Source organism: Salminus brasiliensis, chromosome 10, assembly GCF_030463535.1.
Source record: "Salminus brasiliensis chromosome 10, fSalBra1.hap2, whole genome shotgun sequence".
Classification (NCBI taxonomy): domain Eukaryota; kingdom Metazoa; phylum Chordata; class Actinopteri; order Characiformes; family Bryconidae; genus Salminus; species Salminus brasiliensis.
In genome coordinates, this window is record NC_132887.1 from 16,951,680 (window position 1) to 16,979,071 (window position 27,392).

Below are 27,392 nucleotides of genomic sequence, written 5' to 3' on the forward strand. Positions count from 1 at the left end.
ACATTGGCCCACCTCTGTGATACGAGTAACCTTGTAAGTCGCTCTGGATACATCAGCTAAATACCATAAATGTAAATGACTTCCATTAGAGAAGAATCATCTAACCCTGTATTCAGAAAGTATTTATGCATTCAGATGGTTCTTTGAGTTGTTATTGTTCTGTACAGAACCATTGTTTTCTTAATCAAAAGCTCTTGAAGAACCCTATGTTTTAAGGGTATTGAGCTGGACATAAATGGCTCAAGTGTCTTTTGCTTCAAAGTGGATACCCTGCTGAAAATGCAGAAGCGTAAGGTTTTTTTTTTCTTCCTATTAATATTATTCAATATTATTCAGTTTCAAAGGCAAACTGGAGACACTGAGTATTGGTCCATTTCAGACATTGTGGGGAACCAGCTGTAAGATGAGGCCGTTGGCGTGCTGGTTGCTTTATGTTGTGCCAAATGTTGTGCTGGCTGCTTTAGGATGTGCCGGATGTGTGCCAGCTGGTGTGCTGGCTGCTGTAATGTGCCATTTGCAGGCAGCTGAAAAATGTATCAGTTGTTGTGCTGGTTGTTTTAGGATGCACTAGGTGGTGTGCCGGCAGCTTTAGAATGTATCGCTTGGTGTGCTAGCAGCTTTAATATGTGCCGGGTGATGTCCCAGGTGCTTTAAGATCAGCCTAATGGCTTGCCAGCTGCTGTGAGATATGTTGGTTGACGTACTAGCAGCTTTAGATGTGGCGGTTAGTGTGCCAGCTTATTTAATATGTGCTGGTCATTGTGCCAATTGGTGTGCCGGCTGCTTTAAAATGTGCCAGTTGGTGTGCCGACAGCTATAGGGTGTGCTGATAAGATGTGCCCGTTGGTGTGCCCATTGCCATAGGATGTGATGGTCGGTATGCCGACTGCTGTAACGCACCAGATGGGGTGCTGGGTGGAGTGCCAGTTACTGTAGAATTTGCTGATTGGTGTGCCAGCTGCTGTAATATGTGCTTTAAGATGTGCAGGTTAGTGAGCTGGCTGCTTTAAAATGTACCGGATGTGCCGGTTGGTGTGCAGGGTGCTTTAGAATGTGCCATATGTGGACCCTTTAACTGTAAATCGTTCAGGGTAACGCAGGGCCATTTTGGGAAACTTCTGTGGAGCATTTTTACAATGTGAAGTTGATCTGCTCACCTCACCAGATTATGCAAAATTATAAATTGTGAAATTGTAACTGAAAACTGTATAAATACAAATTAGAATTTTTCTTACCTGCAAAGCACCATGGGCTAGAAAGCAACCTAGCTCTTACATTGGCCCTAGATTGCCCCCCAGTTGAAACGGTCTAGAACCGCTATTGCCTGTTTGGTCAAAACTACAGCAGCTTCACATGTTTGACCGGACGGGGGCGCCACTGTGGGGCCGTCGACCTATAGGCTCCCGCTGGGCGCGCGCTTTGCCTTAGTCTGTCCACGTGCGGAATGTACGTTCACGTTTGCGTTCTGTTGCGAGGGGTGATCGAATCGTGAACGAATCAACAACGAATCATTTCGAGCAGGTTCTTTAAAGTTAATTCAATTCCTGCGCTCCGATTCACGAGTCCTGTCTTAAAGCTTATACGCGGTGTTCATGTCCTGTTTTTTTTGTTGGATACTTTTAATGTTAAAATCATATTGCAACATGTTAGTACAAATTCATCTGTAGCTACTTTGTTTTATGCGGAAAGATTCTCCGGTGAAAAGGGAATTGTGGCGTGCAAATAAAATGATTACATTAATGTTCACTATTAAGATTTAACTATTAAAATTCCAACAAAACCAATTTTACTTGTGAAAACAAAATGTGCACATGTTAGAATTCATAGCAGTACTATTTCCTTTCATTTAAATGAATGTCCAATGTGAATTCTTAATTATCTTACATGCTAAAATATTATTTATTTTCCTCGTTATGTTACAATCCTGTTTTTACATGTCACGCTTCACTTTTTCAAAGTAAATTTCTGATATAAAAAAAATGGTAGACTCAAAGCTTAAACAGCTCTTCTTTGACTCAACTTCCATCAATGAATCGTTCTTTTGGACGTTTGATTCATTTAAACGGACAGTTCGAAAGAATCGGTTCACTGAACTGAATCGAACCTTCCATCACTAGTGCGCAGGCACGTCACGAATCCGCAGCGGGCGAGAGATGCTGAGAAGACGACTGGAAGAAGAGAGCATTTAATAAATGTGCACGTCCTGCATCTTTTTGCCACATGCCAGGAAAACGGATACGCATGATGGTCGTGGTGGAGGAGCTGTCTGTGGTTGCCTGTGGATCGTCAACATGATTTTAAGCGCATTTTGCACCATTTTTTAACCACACCCGGCCCGGCTCATTCTGGATTACAGGGATTTGTAGCTAGCGCGACTCGTCGAGGTGGGTAGCAGGCTAGCAGGGAAAAGCCAACATGGACTCAGGAAATTAACGTTGCTGCGTTGGTGTGTGTCCGCCGCGGACACTGAGAGCGCCGTGCCTTTACCAAACAGACGAACGGGTTTACAGATATTTTACAAGGTCGTTTTGGGGGGTAGTTTACCATGAGGCTTTCCTTGGCAGATACGAGCACTAGCGTTGGTGAATCTGCCGTGTGGAGCCAGTCAACGCAGGAGAGGTCTGCCGTGCAACAAGCGGGTCGCTATTGTACCGCAGATCACATTTCGTTTAGTTCTCTAACGCGTTCACCAAACAGCGCTAACGTTACCAGACCTTTTGACAGCCTGTCACATACATAATAATTCGTAATCGGTGTAATGGCATAACTAGCTGTATTGGCTGTTTACTACTTAAGTAAACATGGTGCATGGCGACGTTGTCTGGTGGTCGCGTGATGAGTGGGGAAACTAGCTCCCTTAGCTAAAACACACACACACACGCATACACATATACGCACACATGTAGCTAGCTGACGTTAACAACGTCAGCTAACTCAATAACACTAACATGTCCTGAGCTGTATTGCTATGGTCTGTGTGCTTGTCATTTGCTGTTTCGATGCTGGGCCGCTAATCCAGGACAGCATTCAGCGGCTGTAGTGAGATAGCTGGTGAAAGCTAGGTGGCTAACCGGCTAGCTACTGTAAAGGCTCAGTGACAGCCATGTAAATCGCACCTCTCTAGCCGGCTCTGTAAACCACAGACACTTTACACTTTCAGATTTTACTCTTGGTAGCTTGACCAGTAAATGCTCCTGCTAGTATGTACGCCGATCAGCTACAACATTAGCACCATTAGGCGAAGTGATGACATTGGTGATCTTCATCCACAGTGGCATCTGTCAAGAGTGGGGATATTAGGCAGCAAGGGAACAGTCAGTCCTTGAAGGTGATGTGCTGAAAGCAGGTCAAATGGGCAAGAAAAGGGATCTTTGACCTATTTGACAACATTGTGATGACTAGATGACTGGGTCAGAGCATCTCCGTAAAATCAGGCAGGTCCTGTGGGGTGTTGTACGGTGTGCAGTGCTTATTACCTAGCTACCAAAAATGGTCCAAGAAAGGCCAACGGGTGAATCGGGCACCTAAGGCACATTGACAACTTACGAATTCAAAGGATCTACTGCTAATGTCTTGGTGCCAGATAGTGGAGACCATGCCTCGAATAATCAGATCTATTGTGGCGACACAAGGAGGATTTATCAGTGTTAGTGCTAATGTTATAGCTGTTTATGGTGTATACACCAGTAATCCACTAGTTTTCATTTAGACCCAGTGTTTAAAAGTGTTTAAAAGTACTGGTTTCCCATCAGTTAGAGATATATAATACTATCAGTAATAGATAGTCTTAACTTTGTCATTGTTCAGTACATGTACAAGGCACTGAAAATGCAGACAACATCTACCAGAAGTGCAAATATAGCAATAAATATGGCTGCATATATGTATTTAGAGCTGTCTGTGTTGAAGATGAAGCAGTAAATTAGCACAACAAGGTTAAAGTATGCAAATAACACCTCTACAAATATCACAACCTTTTTTTTTATTTGTGCAATTGACATCCTGACTAGCCTCAGCTGTTTCAGACAAGTGTTTCTGTGTGTGTGTGTGTGTGTGTGTGTGTGTGTTCTGATAAATTAAGGCAGAAACAGAAAACAGATCAGTAGATCGAGTAGTGCGTTTGGAACAGTTCCTTCCCTGTTAGTATGTACACACCAGCAGTTCATTAGATTAAATGTTAAAAGCAGTGTTTACTGCTTGAAAAGTATGGGTTTCTCAGCAGAAATAGCTGATTGTGTTGAGTACGAGCCCGTTCATTAGCCCCAACTCTGCCTTTGGAATAGTGTTATCACAGCAGGGTTTCTGTATGCAAGCACGTATACGTTGTGGAAACAGCGCTGCTCATTAGACATCATTATAGAAATGAGTCAGACATTTGAACACATTTGCACCAGGGCATTTATAAATGTTTACTCCAAACATTTAATGAGTATTTCTAGGGTTGTAATAATACAATGTGTCCTGTTATATCAGACTGGTTCCCAGCATATCTTGTTATATATCAAATTCTAAAGGCTCGTTTATGCTTAACGTTAAATATGGATATTGACGGAGCCTTCTGTCTGTACTCTGTGTTTTTGCACGTTCTCTGAAAGCTTTTGGCTACGGACGGACGGACAGACAGAGCAGTATCACTGTCGGGACTATGTGTGCCAATAGTTCAGGTGAAACATGGCCACTGACATATGGACACAGCAAAAAAGAAACTCTGTCAGAAAAGAAAATAATGGTGGAAATCTGACATTTTAATATAATTAAATTAATTTCATTTTTGTACATAGAGTATAAATGCACCTAATCTCAGAGGATAGTATCTCAGAGTATATAACTGAATCACAGGGTCTTGTATTGCATATTGTTATATGAATATTATCCTGTTCAGTTGTGGCAAAGAGTATAAAATATTGTATGAAGTTGTAGTGCAATGTATTGTGTTGCACCATAACAAGTGCTGGAAGGTTAGCTTGTAGCTGTAGGGTTGGCTTAGAGGTAGCATATTAGCTTGTGACTAGAGCATCCATTCTGGATGTCATAAAGTACAGCTTCTTAACTGAAAATTAAATCAGTAAAATTAATGTAAGGCACTGCCCACTCGTATCCCAATCATGCCAAATGATAAATTCTGGGAATCATGACACCTCAATTTCAATGCCTTTTTCCATAGCAGAGACTTGTGACTGTGTATTGTGAAGGGATTTCTCAAGCTTTACCACAGAGTTAGTGTTGAACTGCTCAGTGTGACTGCAAGGCAATCCCAGTTGTACCTTTCATCACATTTCTCCTCACATTTGTGTGTGTTACTGCTGTTATCCTGATGCCCTTTGTGCTGATTTGTCAGTTCTATGCTTACAGTGAGAACTGAGCACAAGAGGGAGAGACTGAATCAGAGAGTGAATCAGAGTAAGAGAGAGTCGTAGAAAGTGTGCCGATGTCTTGAAATGATTCAGTGCTCTGTGACGTCAAAAGGAAAAACAAAACAAGCTGTTCCCCTTCTCTCCCCATCCCCCTCAGTCACTGTTGGGGGACTTTTAGTAGTGTGTGTGCACGCGTTTTCAACAATCAGTACTTCTTCTAATTGTTTGTGTGTGGAGGTGTATTCATTCAGTCGGGCGGGTAGAACTGTATGTACTTTAGCTCTGAAGGTCAGTGATTTACAATTTCATGCCATGGTTGGTTGTGTGCAAGTTCATTCACTGCATTGAAAACGTGGGTGAGTGAGAGGGATAAAGAGAGAGAGAGCATTCATGTATGGGACAGCTGCAAGCGGCAGGCCGAGCAGCTGCAGTACAGATCCAACTGAGACGCCACTTTCCCCTCTCAGCTCCTCTCCTACTGGCCAGACTGTGTGCTGGCTCAGGCCTTTTCCGTATCCGCTCCTGTTACAGTTACTCTACTGCAGATAGATCAGTGGGAATTCACTCGTTAAGAAGTAAACAAAGTCATTCTGTGTGGTTTGTTGTAAAATGTTCAGTTCAGACTCAGACTTGTTCATAGTTGTGGTGATCAGATGCAGATGTCGGAAGCGGTTAATGTCTATTGAAGCTACCTTGCAGAAAATGATTTTGTGAAATGCTTACAAAGACCTGATGACAGGTTTGGGATTTTAAAATGAAATGGTGAAGAGGTACATGTATTGAGTTGTAAGGCAAAATATTCTTATAAAAACATAAAAATATATATTTTCTGCTCTTTTATCATTTTTTCAAAAAAATCTAAAACCCCCAGAAGACGTGTGTGGGTCCACTGGTGGATATGAAATATAATAGCTATAGGCCTGTTTGCATTGTAGACATCACAGCTCTTGGTTCCCGTTACCAACATCTGGTGAACATTTCACATTAAACCAGAATGATTTTGGTTTTACTTCTACTATAATGCATAACTATTCTCAAGTATTATTATTATTATTTTATTTTCTAGTTGCTAAAAAGTTACATTTCAAGCTGTGTGTGTGTCCAGTTGTGTACAATTGCACATCTGTGTCAGCAATTAGTGCAACTTGAAGTAGCTGAATGCATTTATTTGAATGGGTGTCCGCAAACATTTGGACATATAGTGTATAGTTTCCAGCGCAGATTGTAAAAATTAAAATGAGTTGTAGTTTTTTACTCTTATGCTTTGACTAAATGTTGCTACTGTTTTTTAGATCATTATCTTATTTTTTACTGGATGATGTTTTAAGCTATTTAAATTTTTCTACTACATTTATCACAAAATCAGATTTGTTGGCGTTGTTGTTTTCTATATCCAATCTGGTATGTTCCGCTGGTATCAGTCTAATTCCAATGCTGTGTATCTGATTAGCACCATCTCTAAAGGACCTGTCTATGTTTCCAGGCTTCACTCTCATAACTACATACTTTACATTCTAGTTTCACATTAGTTACTAAATAATACACCTTAAGATTATTATGTAAACAATGGTTCTAGAGTTTAGGGGGGGTTTATTGACCAGCTGTGTTTGTGCTGATATTTGTGTTTGTCAGTAGGCAGCGTAGGGCCCTGATGCCAGGCCCAAGCCCCAGCTGCTGGACTTAAGGGCAGAGGTGGGAGCAGTCCGGAGTCAGGATGAGTGGAGGACTAGAGCAGGCTGACATCCTGTCTGCAGCTGTGTTCGTCAAGGAACGATGGAAAGTGGTGAGTTTCACCTCTTTGCCCTGCCATAGTTTAGTGTCCTTGAATTTGCCACTACAGTTTGTGAGGTCCTAACAAACTGTGGTTTCTATGCTGGTACTGGATGCATTGTAATGAAATTAACACAACATAGAAATTGATGTTTAATTTAGTGACCAGTTTGTGCATAGAATTCACTTTCCTGTGCATGGGGGAGCCAATTTCTATGAAAATGTCTAAAACTACTACACCATTACAGGCAACCAGGTATAATTGTTTGGAAATATGTTTGTATGTTTACTAATAATTGAGTCATAATTTCACAGAAGTAACAGTGATTTTACTTGAGGATGGGTTTAGGCAACACTGCCCCATCTCTAAGTACTGAATCTCTAGTAACTAATTAATACGTGTTATGTTTTAGTTGAAGTAGTTTACCTCTTAAACTCAGACCTTTTATTACTTTTCTGTTGTTTCTATTGTTTAGAAAGACTGATTTCATGTGAAGAAATACAAGGTGGCTACGTTATACCTAAAGGAATAGTTTGGATGAAAATCACATTAATATGATTTCTCACTTCAGATGCTGTTGATCAGCCAAGACATATTTATTTGGTTTACAACAGGAGATGCCATGCTAATGTTGCTAACAAACACAATATGTAAACTGTCACCAATCTCATATCTGAAGTACATGCTGAAAAACCTCTCACAGACTGCACAAATCGCTTCCAGATCTTCATCTGTTCTGCACAGATGAGTGGATGCCTGGTTTAAAAATCAGTAGGACATTTATGTTTAGATGTTTAAGGGTGCACACATGTCATTTTACTATTTACTATTTTTTAATAGTGATAATTATAGCTTGTTTGTAGACATTTGAAGCAAATAAATAAATATTTTAGCATGTGCCTATCAAGATGAGATTGCTGACAGTTGGCTATGTTAGCTTAGCATCTCCTGCTGCTATCTAATAAGCAGATATTAGGTATCAAACATGTGTTGGCTGATCAGCTGTATCTGGAGTAAAAAAACAGGCATGTTGATTTGATTAAACAACTCTTTAAAATTATTGGAGTTAGGAATTCTAGCCTGGACTAGCCTTGGATCAGTTCTGTGCAGTTTAAGAGGTTCTAATATGACCTAATGTTTTCCTGTAATGTGTGTGTTGAGTGTGTTCAGTGTGTGTCACAAAGTTTAAGAAAGCTGCTACACACAGCGTCTTGTATTATTGGCCTAAAGTGTTATTCTGGTTGATGAAAGCTGGCAATGACTTACTCCTTTCGCTGTTCACAGAGGACAGTCAGCAAACGTGTGTGTGTATGAGCTCACAGTGACAGGCTGTGCTCTCCTCCACTCACATTTCACAGTATGTCTGTGTGTGAAAAGTGTGCACTGACAAGCAGCGACCCTGTCCCCACACTGTGGTCAGATTGTGGTGTGAGGTCAGCGCAGCATGGTTTCCTGAGGTAGTGTGTTGCGTAAGCTCTGCAGTGATATGGTCAGTGCTAATCCCCAGAGCACAGCTCTTAATGGGGGCGGGGCAAGGGGGCTGTCAGGAAATGAAAACAATGTGTTTGCATGTGTGTAGTACAGTGGCACACAAACACAGCAACAAAAACATGATGAAATGCAGCTGCATGATGTAGAAAAAAATGATAGTAAAAAAAAATAAAAAGATACACAAGATAAAAATAAAGGTCATTTGAAGTGCAAAATTGATATGCCAGAGACAATGCCATGAATGGTGTGCAGAAGTGCAGTTTTACTCCTGAACCAGAAATGCTAAAATGACTCACCACCCTGCTCATCTCATGCTCATCTCAGCTCGTCTCATTCCTTTATCAATTTCTTTTTTTAGCTAAAGAAAATTGGTGGCGGGGGCTTCGGGGAGATCTACGAGGCGCTGGACCTGCTGACCCGGAGCAGCGTTGCACTTAAAGTGGAGTCAGCCCAGCAACCAAAGCAGGTGCTGAAGATGGAGGTAGCTGTGCTGAAAAAACTACAGGGTAAGTAATGTTTTACACCATCGCTATGCATGTAAAGATAGAGAGTTTGGTCATCTTAATATTGTTGTTGTGTATTTTTTTATTTTTTTATTTACTTGGAATAGACCAAGGGGAAAATGAGATTGTTATCATACAGTGTAAATCTCTTACCGTTGCAACCCTATATTGCTGCAGGGAGTGTATGGGCTTTGTGTATGTTTGGGTGTGTATATGTTTTGTGTATTTTGGCCTGTGAGAAGGGTTGTAAATCCCACTCTCCTGATCATTTGATCGTTCTAACTGGGCAACAGATCAGCAATCTAATAAAGAAAGCTTTTTAGGAGACCTTCACCTCGTCTGCCACTGTCAGACCCCCACTCTCCTTTTTCCTCTTCTCTCTGCTTTGTGGAAAATCAATGTGTATGGATCATGTTTGCTTTGTAATGGCCTGGCCCTCAGAGCTGTGTGGTTCCATCGCTTCCTGAGGGAAAAGGAGTGTAACCGGAGCTCTCCTCTCTTCACAAGCCTGTTTCTGAGCAAGAGAATCATCAACAAAACACAGAGGCCCAGGAAACATCCTGTGGTGATGCATGAAAGAAAGAAAACTTGCAGTCTTTCTTCAATCATTTTGAACCATTTGTTTTAGAAAAAATGAGACATGAAATACAATGAATGAAGTGGGTGAGTGGGTGCCGATCTGCGCTAAGAGCAGCATGTTTTAGACAGAGAGTGTGTGTGTGTGTCAGTGTGTGTCAGAGTGGCTGGATGGGCTGTGGTGTGTGTCATGCCTGCAGGGATGAGGCCAGGCTTGGTCCCTAGAGAATAGAACCGCTTTGGGGTGAGGTTTCTGATAATCAAAGGCCAACTGGCGATTTGTTTCCCAAAGAGCTTCAGAGAAACTAGAAACTTAAAATAAATAAGGTTCCTTCCCTGAAACAATTAACCTCTCACATTAACCACAAGCATTAATATAACAAATACACTGTATGACATATATATATATATATATATATATTATTACACATAAACACAATGTGTAGCTTACTATTCTATCAATTCTAAAATCAGATTGGCTGAGGGATGTTCTCAACTGTACTGATATACCCATATATGACAGAAATCAACGTAAATCTGTATTATTATTAAAAAAAAACATTTATTAAGATTATTATTGTTATTGTTATTAATACTGATACTACTACTACTAATAATAATAATAATAAGAGGAAAGTTAAAGTAAGAATAATAGCTGTTATTTATTATAGAATTTTATATTTGTTGATACAATTTTTATTTATTATTACTTCTCTTTTCATGTGGGTCTCTTCACCCTGGTGTTTAGGTACTGAACTGCAGGCAAAATCCACCTTAAGGATTACTATGTGAATCACAAATGGGTTTGGTTTGTTGTTCATTTGCAAGCAAGTTTACATATTACTTTAATTATGAGGGTTTGGGGAAAAAGGTTGTTAATCAACAAACATTTTACAGAACTAGTTTACAAAGTATGTAGTGTTGTAAAGCTTTTGTAAAGCCCTGAATGTTCCCATAAGTCTCCTTGAGCCTTATGAGTGCTGGGGAACAAGCCTTAAAAGAGACTCCCATTACATACTACACATTAACCCACCCGTTTGTAGCTCTCCCTGGCACTAGCAATGCTCCCGAAATTGGAAGGTAAAGACTTAACTCATCCGTGTTAACATGCCTTATCTGATACATGTGAAGTCAGCCTCCACCTCTTTTCGTACTGCCAGGCATCGCCAGGAAGCCGACACGCACCAAGGAAATTGCTGGGTCCCCAGCTCAACCGCACCAACTAACACACACACACTATATCTGAGCAATCACAGCTTTGTAAATTCTACTCCTTTTTTTCTCCACAGGTAAGGACCATGTGTGCCGCTTTGTGGGATGTGGTCGCAATGACCGCTTCAACTATGTAGTTATGGAGCTTCAGGTAACTTTTATTTTCTGTTTGCTCATTTTCCAGACCCAGATTAGGCCTAGCAGAAATTAAGTAGGATTTTGTAATGGTGAAATATGACTGGCATTGTAGACTAGGGTTAGCCCATGTCTAAGAAATTAGCCTTATGTGTAATGACCAAATATCATTGATCTCTGAATCATTTTGGAGCATTTCTACTGGTCCGTTAATTATAAAATTCTAAAGAAACCGGCTAAATGGAGGTGCAAAGTTTCTGCCTGACTGCGACAATATATCATTTACAGTGTGCTAAGACCTATACAATTTAAACTACAGCCATGAATCACAAAAACAAAGCCATAAAGAGAATGGCAATTGTGTCGTATGTGTTAGTGGTTTTAGTGTTAAATGCCTCTTTGGTGGTATTGAATACTGGCCAACTTGGTTAGGGCTTTACTGCCTTCAGCAATTCAATCACCAGCAAACACACAAGTATCAGAAAACCATGAGTTGTGCTGCATGTGATCTTATCTTGAGCTCCGGGGCTTTTCTAGGGTCGGAATTTGGCGGACTTGAGAAGGAGTATGAACCGTGGGACATTCACAGTCAGCACCACTCTCAGACTGGGCCGGCAGATACTGGAGGCCATCGAGAGCATTCATGCGGTTGGATTTCTGCACCGTGACATCAAACCGGTGAGCCAGCACATCTCTCTGACAGCCTGCTGCCCATCTTAGAGCAAGACACTCAGTTTGTGTTGGCCTGCAGACTAGAGGTGTAAAAATATATTACAGCAGTATCATAATATTGTGTTTTGCCATACTGTACCGAATCTCAAAAACACAGTATTGATTTGAATTATTAGTTTAATGATTAGTTTAAAGATTGGTGGCAGTGTGTTGTGTTTAAACCCTGACCACTAGCAGTGTTGTCTTCACATCTCTCTGTTCTGAATGCATAAACATTTGATGCATATGATGGTGTGTTTTTAGATTGATTTATAAACATTGTAATACCTCATCTTGCTTACAGTATGGCAATATATCACAATATATTAAATTGTAACCCCTGTATCGTGATATTATTATTACTCATCTGTGTTATCTGTTACTCATCATTGTGTTTCAGTCCAACTTTGCCATGGGTCGCTTCCCCAGCACTTGTCGGACCTGCTATATGCTGGACTTTGGTTTGGCTCGCCAGTTTACCAACTCCTGCCAAGAAGTTAGACCGGTCAGTGTCCCTGCTGTTTGGGGAAAAGTGTGTGTGTGTGTGTGTGTGTGTGTGTGTGTGTGTGTGTGTGTGTCCTTTTCATGCCAGCTTTTAGTGTCAGCTTTTCAGTAGCTCCTTCATCTTAAAGCAATAGTTAATGTTCAACGTTTCTCGTTCTGATATTATTTTTGTTGTGTGCCGTGTGCAGTCGAGTATTAAATTATAATTCAATTCAGTGTAATTTAACTGTTTGACACACTTGGTTACCACATTACATGTCAACAATCTGATGGTCACTGCTCAGCAAATGTACACAACATTTGTACTGCTAGAGAGAGCACTGTGAGCAGGGTGTGTATCAGTGGTTTGATGTATCAGTTATATGTGTTTATTTTTGCCTCTCGTCACATTTACGATGTTTTGAACTTTCAGTGTAATGTAAATTCAGTGAAAAAGGATTTCTTAAGAAATCTCTGTCTGACACTGTGATTCACTGTCGTCTATAAAGTGGACAAATGTTGATAAAAAGATTTAGTAGTCACCTGAATTTTGCCTGTGCTTTTGACTTTTTTTGACTTCTTTTTCACATTTGCACTACAATGTTCTTCTATGTTCTGTTGGTTAGCCTCGTCCTGTGGCTGGGTTTAGAGGCACAGTACGATATGCTTCTATCAACGCACACAAGAACAAGGTGAGTACCCACCTGCACCACCTCTCTCTTTATCACTTTTTTTTGCCAGCCAGCATGTGAAGAAAATGACTTAAATTTGATTCCATAACATTTAAAGTTCTGTGGCATACAATGTCCCAGCCATACTATCCCTGGGAGAGAAGATACCATATGATCCCATATGGACAAAAGTACTGGGGCACCTGCTCATTCTTTTGCGATCAAGGGTTTGCAGTCAAAAGCAGAGTTTATACTGCTTTCGTTGGAGTAATCTTTGAAGCATGTGAGGATTTGATTGCATTCAGCAACAAGAGCATTAGTGAGATCAGGATGGTGGATGATCACCACCTCACCTCATCCCAAAAGGACTGGATGGAGCACAGTCATTCCAGAGAACACAGTCCCACTGCTTCACAGCTCAATGCTGGGGTCTTTACAACCGTCTGTGCCTTACCTGACATGCTTTAATTAGAAGTGGTGTCAATGTCAAACAAATGCAGCAACAGCACACTACAAAAGGAGAAGAGTAGATCAAATGTCAGACTGATAATTGTGATCTTGATGTTACAGGAAATGGGTAGACATGACGATCTGTGGTCTCTGTTCTACATGCTGGTGGAGTTCCTGGTTGGCCAGTTACCTTGGAGGAAGATTAAAGATAAGGTGGGTGCTGCATTGAAATCACAGATGAGAGTCCATGTAAAGAATGTACATCCACATTTACAGTTGATTATCATGTGTGTGTTTACTCATTAGGAGCAAGTGGGGAAGCTGAAGGAGACATATGACCATCGTCTCATGCTGAAGCATTTGCCCCCAGAGTTCAGTGTCTTTCTGGAACACATTAGCAGCTTAGATTACTTCACCAAACCGGACTATCAGGTGACATTTACGAGTCATACATGTACATATACAATCTGTACACTGTGTATTATTCATACTGTATATTATTTAATTTATATATGTCCTTGTAATATATGAGTTTCTTGTAGTGAAATCTTTAAAAATTAAGTATTTCCTAGAATGTATTCTCATTAATCAGACTAATATCTGTGAATGTACTTAATCATATATATATATATATGATATATGATATGTGTGTGTGTGTGTGTGTGTGTATATATATATATATATATATATATATATATATATATATATAATTTGTCAGGCTGCAAAACGTCAGATGTCAGATCACATTAAACTGATCACAACAGATGTTTCTGAAAAAAACATATGTAGTCATTATTTATGTTCAGCATATATCAAAGCTCACTTTGTAGTTTTGATGTTCTGTTGTAGCTTTTGATGACGGTTTTTGAGAACAGTATGAAAACCTACAACGTAGTGGAGAATGACCCATACGACTGGGAGAGGACAGGCACAGATGGCTCTCTGAGCTTAAACACAGCCGTCAACACGCCTCAGCATCATACACGCCTCACACCAGCCCACATGGGGTAAGCAGTGCCCCCATTATTTCTTTTCTAGATAGTTCAACCAGAATTGCTAATGGGCCAACATCAATAATGAAAGACATTTGTTCATGTTTACTGAGATGTTGTTTCTTTTTAGACACATTAGCAGTGTTTGTGAATTGTAAACACAAAGAGAGTGTCATAACATGTTACATTAAAAATATATAAACTAGGCATGCACCAAATACCACTTTCTCCTTTCAGATACCAATACCGATACCAGATTTTCAGTTATCTGCCGATACCAAGTATTGATTTTGATACCAACTGTGACTTAAATACTCGATAGACGACTATAAATCCTGATATTTCCTGAGCTTTTTTATTTAGTGTTTAAAATTCACATTTCATTACAAGTACACTTCTCTATGTAAAATAGATACTAAACTTCAGTGACCTTAAAACAAGCTGCTTAAACTTTTGGTTTTAAAACTAAAAACTCCACATGGAAAGAAAAAGTGACAAAAGTTCAGTTAAATGTCTGTTTAATGGTAATAACTATTATGACTGTCTGTTTACTGGTTGCTTAAATGTTTGGTTTCATAAAGTTCATAAAATTCTATGTTAAAATCGATGCAGTATAGATGCAACACTAATATAAACAATGAGACAGGTCACCAGTCACTGTATCATTCTTAGTAGAAAACCTTAGCGACCATAACATTACAGTTCTGGTGTACCCTGAGGTTAAAATACAGGGGTCATTACTATGAAATTATTATGTGAAATTCAATTCATATCCTCTCCAAATGTCTATTCTTAAGCCCTTTGGAGGAAATTAAATACTGTATCTATGGTGTGATGAAGTCTGTTTGATACACCACCCAGGCAGGTGTGTGGTCATTTATCTAGGCTTGTGCTTTATGATAATGTATGGTTATTAACTTCTTTTTTTTTTTAAGATATTAACTTCTATCTAGATTAGCATCATATCTCCAGTCCAAACTAAAAACCTATTGTATGATTGTGGAAAGTCACTCTTGTCTTGTTCTGCTCTAGCATGGCCAATGCCTCTTTGGTGCCTGGAGATCTTCTGAAGGAGAACACGGATGAAGTCCTACAAGACGAGCAGCTGAGTGACGGAGACAACAACGCTGCCCCAGAGCGTCTGCCAGACTCTCCCATCCTGCCTGTAAGAAACCAGGAAGTCGATGTGTGGGAGGATTTGAACCGCAATCGTATCCGCCACACTGGTTGGAAGGTACTACCCCTACGGATGTTTTTGCTCTAGGTGATCACAGGTGGTACTCCTTCTGTTGAAGTATTTGGATAAATCTATTAACTGGGGTGTGTACCTGCAGGGGCCTACTGAAGAGGAACACAGTAACCGGGCCAGTCCAGGTCCTCAGGCCTGCCCCAGCTTGGGCTCTCCTGTGCGCGTGCGCTCTGAGGTGACACCCTCGGACAGAGATGCTCCTCTCCTGAGGAAACTGCGCAATATCCACAGCTTTGAGCTAGAGAAGAGACTAACCCTAGAGACCAAGCCCAACACGGAGCGTTTCACGGAGGCATGGTGAGTCCTCAGAGGATATAAGAAACAGCTTATTACTTTATGCAGAATTTTGGAATAATCAGTTTGTATACTTATTTTAGGGTCATGAAATATGGTTGATTTACTTGTCCAAAGCATTTGGTGCCCAAAACGTAACATATTGAATCTAACAATTAAGTTTCCTTACAATTGTAGGCTCAGTTCTGTTTTTAGTTTTCATGGGAAAAAAATATTTTTATTATTATAATTATTATTATTATTATTTTTTCATAAAACTTGTATAAAAATGAATAATTATTGGTGTCCCAATACTTTTGTCCATTCATTGTATCTTAATAGAGCGATAGTTCTATTAAGATATGAATAAACAAATAATAATATGTGCTTTTGCAGTGCAGGGAAGCAGTTACCTGGTTCAACACAGGAGAAGGAGAGCAATGTGGGTGGGGTCCCAGCAGTACCCACTGCTGCTGTTAGAGGCGAGCGAGTGTGGCACTATGATGAGGAGATCCTTTCCTCGCCTAAACCTGCTTCCCCAGGATCTCCAGAGCAAGGTGACGGTGCAGCCAGCAGTGGCTTTGTGGCTCTAAACCTGAGTTCAGCCCGGCAGGACTTGGACTCACGCGACTGGGTGATGGTGGAGCGTGCTTCTGAGCTGCAGGACTTCCGCGAGGGGGCCGGCAGTAGTCCTGGACCCGAAGCCAAGCTCACCAGCAGCCCCTCAGAGGAGCCGGAGGAGGAGCCTGAGGTGCTGCAGCCAATGGATGAGTCTCCAGATAAGGACAAAACCACACCCAGCCTTGTCCAGTCCCCTGTGGTAGCTTCACTGGCACCTCCTAGAGTGGAGAGGTTGGAACTGAGCGTGGGGCCTGCAGGCGGCCTTCCCCCAGTCACCCCCACCAGCCCTGCTGAAGCACTGGCCGAGGGAGCACTCACACAGGTAAATATACTGTACCTTAGGTTAGCCACATTGGAGATGGCGACAACATAATCATCAGAATCTCATGCAAGCTTGTGTGTTGTCTTTTAAACACTGCTTTGTCTGACTGTTTGGCTGTTTTGTGCCTCTGTTAGAAGCTTTGCAATTCGCATATGTAAAAAAAGATTGAATTACCAAACCCCTGTTGTTTTGATGAACATCTGGAACATTAAACAGAACCCTCTGATTTTAATAACCTCCTTATGTGAAGTATTTAGGCCAGCATTGTACTCCTCTCTCAGTTTTACCAGTTTTCCGTCCAGTAACTCCTAACAGCTGTGACAGTCCTGCTCTCCAAAGTGCTAAACTGTGCAGAAATACTCGCTATGTCTTGCTGCACACACATTAAACCCAGCAGGCTGCTGCTGCTCTCAGAGGACTGCTTGCACATCAGCCATGCTAATGAGAGCGCATCTTCAACCTGTATGTGATGTAAGCTTGCAGTAGTGAGCTCACCTGATCCCAGGCTCGATACGTTACCTGAGCCACTGTCCTCACAGGCCAGGTCAAGCCACAGTATGACTCAGGCCCAGAAGGGGAGGGGGGCACCTTTGCAAATGGGATAAAGATGAATAGCGGGGCTACTTATTTCTAGCTAATCTATTTGGTATATCACTCAATTTCTAATAGAATTGATTAATTGACAGCCCTAATCCGGTCTACTCCACAGTCACTTTCCTCCCCAGTTCCCCAGCTCTGTAGGGAGAGTGTTCTACAATCAAACAGAACACACTAACCTGTATTCCCTCCTCTACTTCCTTTCCTGTCCCACAAACACCTACTATCCATCCATATCTTATTTCCCCCTTTCCTATCACCTCCACACCTCCCTCTCACCCATTTTCCTCCACTGCTTCACTGTTTTCCTCCTCCCCTACCTCCTCTCTCAGTTCCCCACCTCCCCCCCGTCTCTGCCGGAGGAGGTGCTGGTACGGACCAGCAGCCCGCTGCTCCTGCGCTCCCCCAGTCCTCACACCGTCCCTACCACGCTGTCGGACCCCTTGCAGCAGCACTCTCTACCGGCATTGCGCCGCAGCCAGTCCGCAGACCACCACCACCCTTCCTCCTCCTCTTCCTCGTGCCACGCTTCTCAGCCCCGTGCCGCCCGCTCTCCCGGCCACAGGAAGCTGCCGGCCATCCCGCCAGGCGCAGCACACGCCAAGTTCCCTTCAGTCATACGCATCACCCGCGCCCAGCTACAGCAGGTACACCCCCTCTCCCCCCTGTCCCACCACCATCCCCTCACACACTCACGTCACACTCCCTCAGTTTTGGCTCTTTTTTTTTGTTTTCAGTCTGTGGAATCTGCTGCTTTGTTATCTTAGTTGTCCTGTTGGTGGAGGGCTCTTTTTTCTCAGGAAACCCCAAGAAGACTGTATCGGTTACCCTTTGCATGCTCAGATGTGGGTCTTTGTCACATGCATTTTTGTCAGTGTATATACAACATCAGGACACAGAAAATGGGAGTGCTGGATTTTTAAATGCATCTGCAAAAAATGGTGTTATTAATATTAAGAAGAAATTAAATAAGTAAAGTATAAAAGTCTAAAACCTCAAAGGCTAATGCAGACTAGATGTCATGTGCTTGTGAAAGGGTGGAGGGGTGTTTTTTTTATTATTATTTGTTCTTGGCAAAGTTTGGCTGTTCTTTTCCTGCGGCAGCCACCTAGTGGATGGTTTAGGGTTATACTGAACTAAGGTAGTGCTCAATTCTTAGGGTGTTCTTGGGGTTGAATGCCTTATTTTTACGTTTCTGAATATACCTCTGGTTATTGTGGACAAATAATTAAATAAGATAATCCTTTATTAGTCCCGCAGTGGGGAAATTTACAAAATCTCATCTCATTTGTCTCATCTGACCATTTCTGACCTGCTTTTTTTGGACAGTAGCATCTCAGTCAATGGCAAAGTGAATCTAGCTTGACAGGTGACACTAGTGGTCTGGCAGGTTCAAGTTCATGGCGGGCATGTGCCTTGGTGTTTCTGACCATTCGAACCAATTTCTTCTTAGCTAAGGGTGGCAGTTTGGGTCTTTCTTCAAACCATGACAAATTGGCTATACCTCCTGATACCTTATAGAAACGCCCAATTAATTGCACTGACAATCTTGGAATCTGCAGTTGTTTAGACATGGCTGCAGTTGTTTAGTGTGCTGTCAAATAAACCTGTTTTATGTGGGTGCAAAAATTACCAGCTGTAGTCAATCATGATCACTAACAGGAAGGTAAGAGGCATTGACCTTGGCATGTTACACATTATTTGGGAACTTTCAGCCCGTTGTGGAATTATTTTTTCTTTTTCTATTAAAGGTGCGTGTTGTTCACTCATTCTGCTCCAGAAAAAGAACTTTACAATAAATCAATGAAAATGTAAACATCCAATCACAAATGTATGTTTTTATATAATTTATTTTACTAAGCTAAATGTGTTCCTGCTCTTTCTTTTGCTATGCCCAGCCTTTCGATCAACAGTCTGGTGCAAGTTAATCTGACTGTGTAGTTGTCTGGCTTCGCTCCTCATTGTGGTGCATGTTGTCTGTTCTTTGCATATTTATACTGTGACTCTTCTGAAATCACAGGACAGTGTGTTTTTCTGTGAAGATATGGAACTCTACATGCAAATTAAGTTTAATGTTTAGTGTCATGTGTCACTGACGTTTTTAAATGACATAAACATTTACCAATAATTCCTTCTTTTTTCCTCTACTTATTATCCTTTCTTCAGCTCTCCCCTTCAGGATAAGTCCCTCCTGCAACATGCATACTTACACTGTTTCTCTCTTTTAGCTGACAGCTCAGCGTCCCTCTGTGCTGTCCTCCCAGTCTGACAGCGCCCCACAGTGCCCCCTGCTGGAAAAGCACGATAATGGTAATACCATGCCACAAGATGTTACGGCGGACGTCCACTCCCCTCAGGAGCAGCCGCCTTCCTCCCATCCCGCCAGCCCCTCCAGTGCTGGGGCAAAGCCACTGACAAATGGGCACAAAGCTTCACAAGCACCCAGCCCAGTGCCAAGCCTAGAGACACCACCCCACTCCCCACAAATCCCAGTGATGATGAATGCCCCTACTACTGACACTCCCCAAAATGATCCACTGTGTGAGATAAAGGATCCTGACCGGGACTCTGGCTGCCCTGATGGCCCCATGGAGCCCAATCAGCCACTGGAGGAGAATGGATCTAAATCCCCTGTCCAAAGCGCCAGCCCTGCCCCCAGCCGTCGGCTCAGCCGCATCCCTGTGCTGGAACCCTCCAGCCTGCTGCAGGATGTGCCTCTGGGCTCCGCTAAAGAGAAGCTGATGCAGAAGAGAGCCCAGCACTTACCCGCCTCTCCCTGTGCCTCGCCCTCGTTCTCCTCGGACAGGCGGGCCGCCTTGGCAACTGCTCAGCGTGACCCCCTCTCCTCTGCCTCTGACCGCTCACAGGATGACGAGTCCTTCCCAGGCTCGCGCTCAGACCGGCAGGGTGATGATGCCCCATCACTTTCCTCCTCCTCCAGTCCGCTGTCCCGCAAGAGTAAGATCCCCCGCCCTGTGAACCCCGCATCCTCCCAGGAGGCGCTGGCAGCCCAGTTCCTGCCCCGTCCTCCGCCTGGCAAACCCAGCCGTTCTGTCGTGGATGGCAGGTTAGCATTATTAGCTCTTATGTGACATTAATGATATTTTTGCCAGTTTTTACATGTAACACTAAGTCAAACAACACTATACAAACAAGCAAATCTTTTAATCATTGTATATCTGAAACCATTTACACTGTAGTCTGGTTCGGATTTATTCTCTCCTGTTCTCTCAGGTTCCGGCGGTTCCGGTTCCGCACAGGCAGCACCAGTGACTCGGACCTGCTGACCTGTCTGGCTCAACTGATGCAGGGTGGCTCGGGACGTGCCTCCTCCCCCCACACTCGGGCGCAGCCCGCAGGGCCCAGGGTGGTGTGCGTTGGTACCTCAGCAGCTTCTCACCACCACCATCATCATCACCACCACCACCACCACCAGCGCAGCTCCAGCGCCTCACCCCGCAGCTGCTCATCCCTGCAGCGCTCCGGCAGCTCCTCACCATCTCGCCATGAGCCCCGTCCCGCCTGCACGGGACGCAGCCGTTCACCCCCCAGCTGCTCCGGCTCTCCGCCCACACGCCGCTCACACAACCATGCGTCCCTGCACTCTCCCCGAGCCAAAGCCTGTGGCCGTGAGCCCAAATGCTCCAGCAAGCTGAGTAGATAGTCACCCATCCCTTTTCCCCACACCCCGAGCGGACCAGCAAATGAGGGAAAGGCTACTAGTGAATCCTTGTGTTTACTCTTGCTCTTGTAACAATATATAGCCGACAAAGAGTATACAGTACTGTGTAAAAGTCTTGGGCCATCTAACAATTAGATTTGAAGCCATTTGTCTGTGCAGTGTTTGTGGTTACCATCCAGAACCTAGTTTAGGCAATGAACTGTAACAGATATGCTACATATCCCTGCTGTGGCTGGGGTGCATCAAGAAGTGGAACTAAACTGTGTTCTTCTAACCATCTCTTAAGTATTGTAATGTTGTAGAAAACACCCTTTCGAAAGTGTGATTAGTATTTATTGTAATGATTCTAATGATTATACCATTTAGTTTCCAGATCAATAGTTGGAAACACTTTTCCTGGCTAACCTAAGACTTCTGCACAGTTCTGCATTCCATATACAGTATGCTGTCTTGCTACTGCAGCTCTACAGTGTTCTGCTCATTAGTTTTGCAGCCCCTTCCTGTGTGCCCGTTCAGGTTAAACCAGTGGTACTTAGTGGAGTACCCCTGCCCTGCATGTTTTAATATCTTCCCTGCTCTAACACACCTAATCCAACACCAAAAGGGCTAGTGAATTAGCTCATTAGTTGCACCAGGTGTGTAAGAGCAGGGAAAATGCCAAAATGACCAGGATTAAGAACCACTGAGATTGTTTACACCGTGCATTAACATGTGTTCCCTGTTAGGACTGGATCTGAAAATACTTTGGCCAGATTCCATTTACACTTTTCACTAAAATTTATCCTAATTGAGATCAGATGAGGTCAGATTTTTACTTTCATGCATAAAAACACATCAACATGTGCATTGTTTTTGTTTTACCTTCTGAGAACATGGCGACTTGTTACTTCCAGTGTATTAAACATTGTCAGCTATCTGGTTTAAACCGGCAACAAAACCATTTAATACAGACGATTTTACTCTGACCTGCTTATAATGCAGCTTTCCATTTCCATTTAATTGAAATGTGACAAGATCCATCTCTGACCACCTCTGAATGTGTTTTGAGAGAGTCGATCACACCTCTGAATGTAGTTTGAATAATCCAATCCTATCCTATGTGTGTGTTTACATCTGGCTTTTTATTGTAATTCCATGATGGTGCATGGTGTAAACAGCCTAACTGACCTGGGCAAAACAGTGAGTCCCACCTCTCAGCTTTCTCACCTCCATTCTGTTGGCAGCACTCTTGGTCCCACTTTATATTAAGTGCCTCTAAGAACTGTGTATTACACATTAACATCCCATGTAATAACAATGTAACTACTAACGGCGTAGTAATTGTTACAGATAAACAGCAGTATTACAGCTTATGTATTTACACATATATTAACTTCAGTTATGGAAATGCAGGGTGTCATTACCCCTATTCTTTCTTACACGTTTATAACCATATAAGAGAGAATATCCCATTACAGCTATTAAGATACATTCTCTTGTTTATGCACCTGCTTTTGCACAAGCTGTATTACTGTAATCATCTGTAACAGTGAACACATCACCAATAGTTACACTGTTATTGCAGGGATTATTAATGTGTAACTACACAGTTATTAGAGACACTTACTATGAAGTGGGACTGTACACTTTCTTCTCGAGATGTTGGCTTTTCTAGAACAGTAAGGTGATGCCTGCTGTTGATGCTATAGGTTCTTATAGAAATGGCCAGTTTGTTTTGTTTGTTTTCAAGTGAGCTGTTCTAGTAGTTTTAGTTGGGTTATTTTTTTTGGAGTTATTTTGACTTTACATGCAGCTAGAGTCCTCATACAGACGTCTGTGTATTCATGAGGTGCATGGGTTTGTGTGTTTGCATCGAGCTCTGTAAAACCTGTAATATAGTATTTATTGAAATATTTATTTGGGCTTGAATGCATATTGCACTCCTCTCTAAAATCAGTGCAGTGGCGGGTACACTGACAGATTGCTGAAACACTTTATAATTTGTCGATGTCATTCGTTCTCTCCGTTCTATTTCCTCCTCTGTCCGTGCTCTCTGTAGCCCTTAGTTTAGTGGAGGCAGCCGCTAGTTAGCTGTGTGTGCAGAAACGCATAGAGAGTGATAGTTGTGATTCCTAGTACAAGACATAGCGGCTACTGAAACAGTCATTACAATCATGTGTATGATGCACTTTTGTATGTGCCTAAGGAGGTGTTATGTTGGCTTGTGGATGAGCAAGGTTCAAGCTTTCACAATCTGCTGAATTTATTACTTTTCTTTGTTTTGTTTTTTTGTTTGTTTTTCCTCTCATACTACACTGCACCATGCGATTAACGGTACAAACCAGCACACACATGCACGTACATACACACTCTTATGCATGCGGTACTTGTATAAGCATTAACACTTTTTGGTTGATCCGTCACAGGCCCAAATGTTCCTTGATTGGAGATCCCTCTGTGTACGCTCTGTGGGCTGTATGCACACGCTGAATGTTTTAGGGAATGTTTTATCTCTCACCTCACTCAGAACTAAACAGTCTCATAGGATATCAAAAAAAAAAAGTGGATGGAAAAGTTTGAGTTCTGAAGGATTGAGTGCTTGGTGGGGATTCTGCCTTTTCTGCTCAAATGCTTTGATCACAATTGATAACAAAAGCAAGCACTATCAACTAGAAGCTTTTATTTTAATGACATGTGCAGTCAAACTTGAATGAATTTCATTTCATAAACGTTCCTTGATCTCGCTAAAAGATTACTGTTTACTGATGTGAGATGGTCTTTTCATAGACTACAGTACAACATACTGTTATCACTCACCAGTAAGTCGGTTCATGGTTATGTAACAGCTCAATGAAATTTGTGGCAATTGATGCTTTAGGGATGCAGTTTGCTCAGTGCTGATTGGTGAGGTAATAGCTTCCGTTACTACATGACTACATTAGCCTTTGGGCTTCAGTGCAAACCTAAGGACAAGCAAAGTTCACTGAAATCACAGGTTTCCTGTAATCTGGAATCCTGTGTCCTGGAGTACCCTCTACTTTACTACACACGTTTTCTGCTATAACACACCAATGTGTGAAATGTAAAGTTTGCTACATTAGGAGGTGGTGGTGTTATCCACTATGCTACACCAACCACTTCAGCTCAGGAAGATTTTGAGCAACACTAAGTTTCCCAAAAGCACCTTGGTGTTAAGGTCTTCTTCACTGGTAGAAGTGAAGTCAGGTACCGTTAAAAGACTACAGGAGCTGGCCAAAGTGCTCTACAATTTTAAATAAACAGAGATTTAAAAACAGAAACCAGTGGACAAACCAAATATAGTAATAAATAAATATAATTCAAATAAATGACAATAAATAAATACAATATAACAGTACCTGAACATACACCAATCAGACATAACATTGGTTATAAAATGAAGTGAAAAAACGTTGATTATCTTCATCTACAACTAGTGAACCGGCAAAATTGTCATGAGCGCATAAGGCTCATTGCTCTTGGAGACCCCACCTCACAACTTATAGGACCACAGGATGCCTTCAGAGGTCTTGTGGAGTCCATGTCTCATATGGTCAGATCTGTTGTGACGGCGCAAGGGGGACCTAAGGGGAATTTGAGGCCTGTGCAAGACACCCTTACATAGACCAATGGTCTGTTCCACAGTTTGGGGACAACTACAGAGGAAGCTCTGTGACTTTTAGGTTTTCACATTGGAGATGATAAAACGCCTGAGTTTGGTTATGGGCACAGGATATCGAGATGTAGGTTGGAGAAACACCAATGAGAGCCTTAAAATTGTCCAATTATATGTTCAATAATATGTTCAAATACATTCTGTTTTCTGTATAAGGCCTAAAGATCACATTCTGGACCAGCTGCTAGTGTGACAGAGCTAATTAGAAAAAGAGAGAGAGAGAGAGAGCATGTTCAGTGTGTTGCTCTCACAACCACTTAGGAATAATCTTGTGCTAAGGTGCTGTTGGGAAACCCAGACCTGATTAGTTAGATTGTTTGTGTTCGAGCAACAAAATCTAAAATGTGTAAGACAGTGGGGTCCTCCAGGATGCCAGTGCCCTCTTCAATTGTTCATCACTTCTGTTGATCGAGATATACCCACAGTTTATTTATTCCGGTTGCTGGCCTTCTTGTTTCTTTCTCTGCTTGTGACATACTGTTATATAAGGCATCTTCTGCTTCATATAGTACTCTCTGCATGTGCTCCAGAAAAGCAAAAACACTATGAACACTGTAATGCAGCTATATTCACGTTCATAAGCTTAAGAGTCGTACTGTCATCTTATTGTAAATAGGGTCATTCAGATTGGAGTTTTATGTTTATGGTTTGTCTAATGTCTGATTGTTTTAAGGTTTCATCCTCAGCCTATTTGCCCTACAGTTTATGCCCCACTCTCATTTTAACGAGCACTTTTTGAGAGAATATTTACCAAATTAATTTTAGGGGATGTTTTAGATATATAGATATATATTGTTGGGGTCCCGTAAAAACCTTATATCTCCATTTTAGCAATTTAAAAATATGTTGTTCTTAACATTGTGTCATAATTTCATAAATATGAAATAGAAATGCTTCAAAATTACTTCATAATAAAAAATTCATCTTTTTGCATTGACCTCCATTGAATGTTAAGAAGGTTTTTTTCCTTCTCCTGTAAAGTTGCAGTTTTGGAGATAAGAGGTTTTTGTGTGACAGCAAAATATATAAATAAAATCAGTTGTGGGATGCACTGGAATCTCTAAGCAAGCATACCTTTAATGACTATTCAGTGTGCAGAGGACAAAAGACTAAATTGTCTTGTTTTTCTTGGCAATCAATGTCGGAGTATCTTGTGTAGCTGGACAGATTTTTTCCCTGTCTGTCATTGGAGCAGCTAAACCCCCCTCCACTGCATTAAGACTCTGTCCAGCCAGATAATAATCGCCTTAATACTTGTGTGCGTGTCTCCCCTTGGAGGGGGTGGGAGTGACTGGACAGTGTATTTTTTAAAGGGACCAGTTCCATCAGAAACCCAGTTTGGGGCCAGAGGAGATTACACACTAACGTCACTACCACTGACTTACTATTTTGATCTGTTCAGTGAGCTTGTCGTGTTGAGCAGTATTATAGAAAGTGCACAACTAGGGGAAGAAATAAACACTTTATAGGTTGCTTTAGAGTCACTATTGAGGTTTCCACAGAGTATTCTCTATAGCACATTGATCAGGAGAGTCTGTATTGGGCCTTAGACCATGCTTGAACACACCATAGAGACATGCTAACGTCTCTGAATCGTGTGTAGAAGTGAACAAGGCTGAAGTTCTTCCTCTTTTTCTTTTTCTGTTTTGGGAACAGTGTGTTTGTTTAGCGTACAGGAAATTGCAAATAAGACCAATCAGAGCTTCCATCTACCCTACCACATCTGTTGACTTCTGTTATTATTATTACAATGTAATCTTAATATGTGATTGGTTTATTAGAATTATGATATCAAATTGAAAATGTATTACTTTTAACAACAGTAACTCATCCTTTAAAACTGCATGAGACTATTGTGCCCCATCCAAGGAGGAGGTAAGATTAGTGAAAACCCTTTACTTGCTGTAGTAGAGAATACTGTAGTGCTTTACATTTCTGTGGGTAAAGCTGCTCTTCTAGCAGCCACCTTATTTCTCTTCTGACCGTCTGCATTGGTTACTGTATAAAAGTCTCAATCTTAATGCATAAGATACTTATCTGTACATCACAGCTTCTGCTCCCACTGCATCAGCTGTCTGTTTCATCTGAATTTCATCTGACCTCACATCGTCTCCCCTGAACCTGGAATGAAACGAAGTGTGTTAAACGAATGTTCTTAGGGGCCAGGTCCTCTATTACTGACAAGTGACCATGTCTAATTCTCTGTTGTAATAACTTATGAGTACGATTTTGCTTACAATTAAACGTTAATGATGTTCATTTCCTCTTCTATTTGTTTTAGAATCCAGGTCACAGTGTTGCAGAATTGAAAGCATTTCTGTACAGCCTCAAAACGAGAGAAGGAATGTTAAATAGGGAGAGACTCCATTGTACATTACTGTAATTATTTGTGTTATTTTTCATTTGTATCATATCAATGCCTTGTACAGTGTTGTTTTGTTTTTTCATTTGAAATTGTTTTGTATTTTATTTTTATAAACTGGTTATGAATAAAATATTCATTCAGCATGCCAACAGATCTGACCCTATGCTGCTGGTGTTGTGTGCAATTTTTAAGCTTGTTTTTTTTATTATTGGTTTTGTGTCCACTGCTTCATCAGCTAGAGGGTCCATTCTTATGCAGTAT

The 27,392-nt window shown here is 41.6% G+C and overlaps 1 protein-coding gene across 3 annotated transcripts; it reads left to right on the forward strand.

Moving 5' to 3' along the window:
* The first annotated feature begins 2,129 nt into the window (after positions 1-2,129).
* ttbk2a (tau tubulin kinase 2a) lies at positions 2,130-27,280 on the forward strand. 3 transcript variants are annotated; one of them, XM_072689506.1, is made up of 16 exons: positions 2,130-2,384; positions 6,987-7,137; positions 8,975-9,122; positions 10,985-11,058; positions 11,580-11,720; positions 12,154-12,258; positions 12,863-12,928; positions 13,478-13,570; positions 13,664-13,789; positions 14,207-14,364; positions 15,382-15,583; positions 15,684-15,895; positions 16,268-16,814; positions 17,744-18,058; positions 19,640-20,478; positions 20,646-27,280. In XM_072689506.1, exons 2-16 carry the CDS (start codon positions 7,069-7,071, stop codon positions 21,073-21,075), a joined length of 3,525 nt encoding a protein of 1,174 aa, XP_072545607.1. In that variant the 5' UTR covers positions 2,130-2,384; positions 6,987-7,068; the 3' UTR covers positions 21,076-27,280. The 3 variants fall into 3 exon arrangements, with proteins under 3 accessions (XP_072545607.1, XP_072545605.1, XP_072545608.1); XM_072689504.1 differs by having other exon boundaries at positions 6,990-7,137; XM_072689507.1 differs by lacking the exon at positions 17,744-18,058 and having other exon boundaries at positions 6,990-7,137.
* The last annotated feature ends 112 nt before the right edge of the window (positions 27,281-27,392 follow it).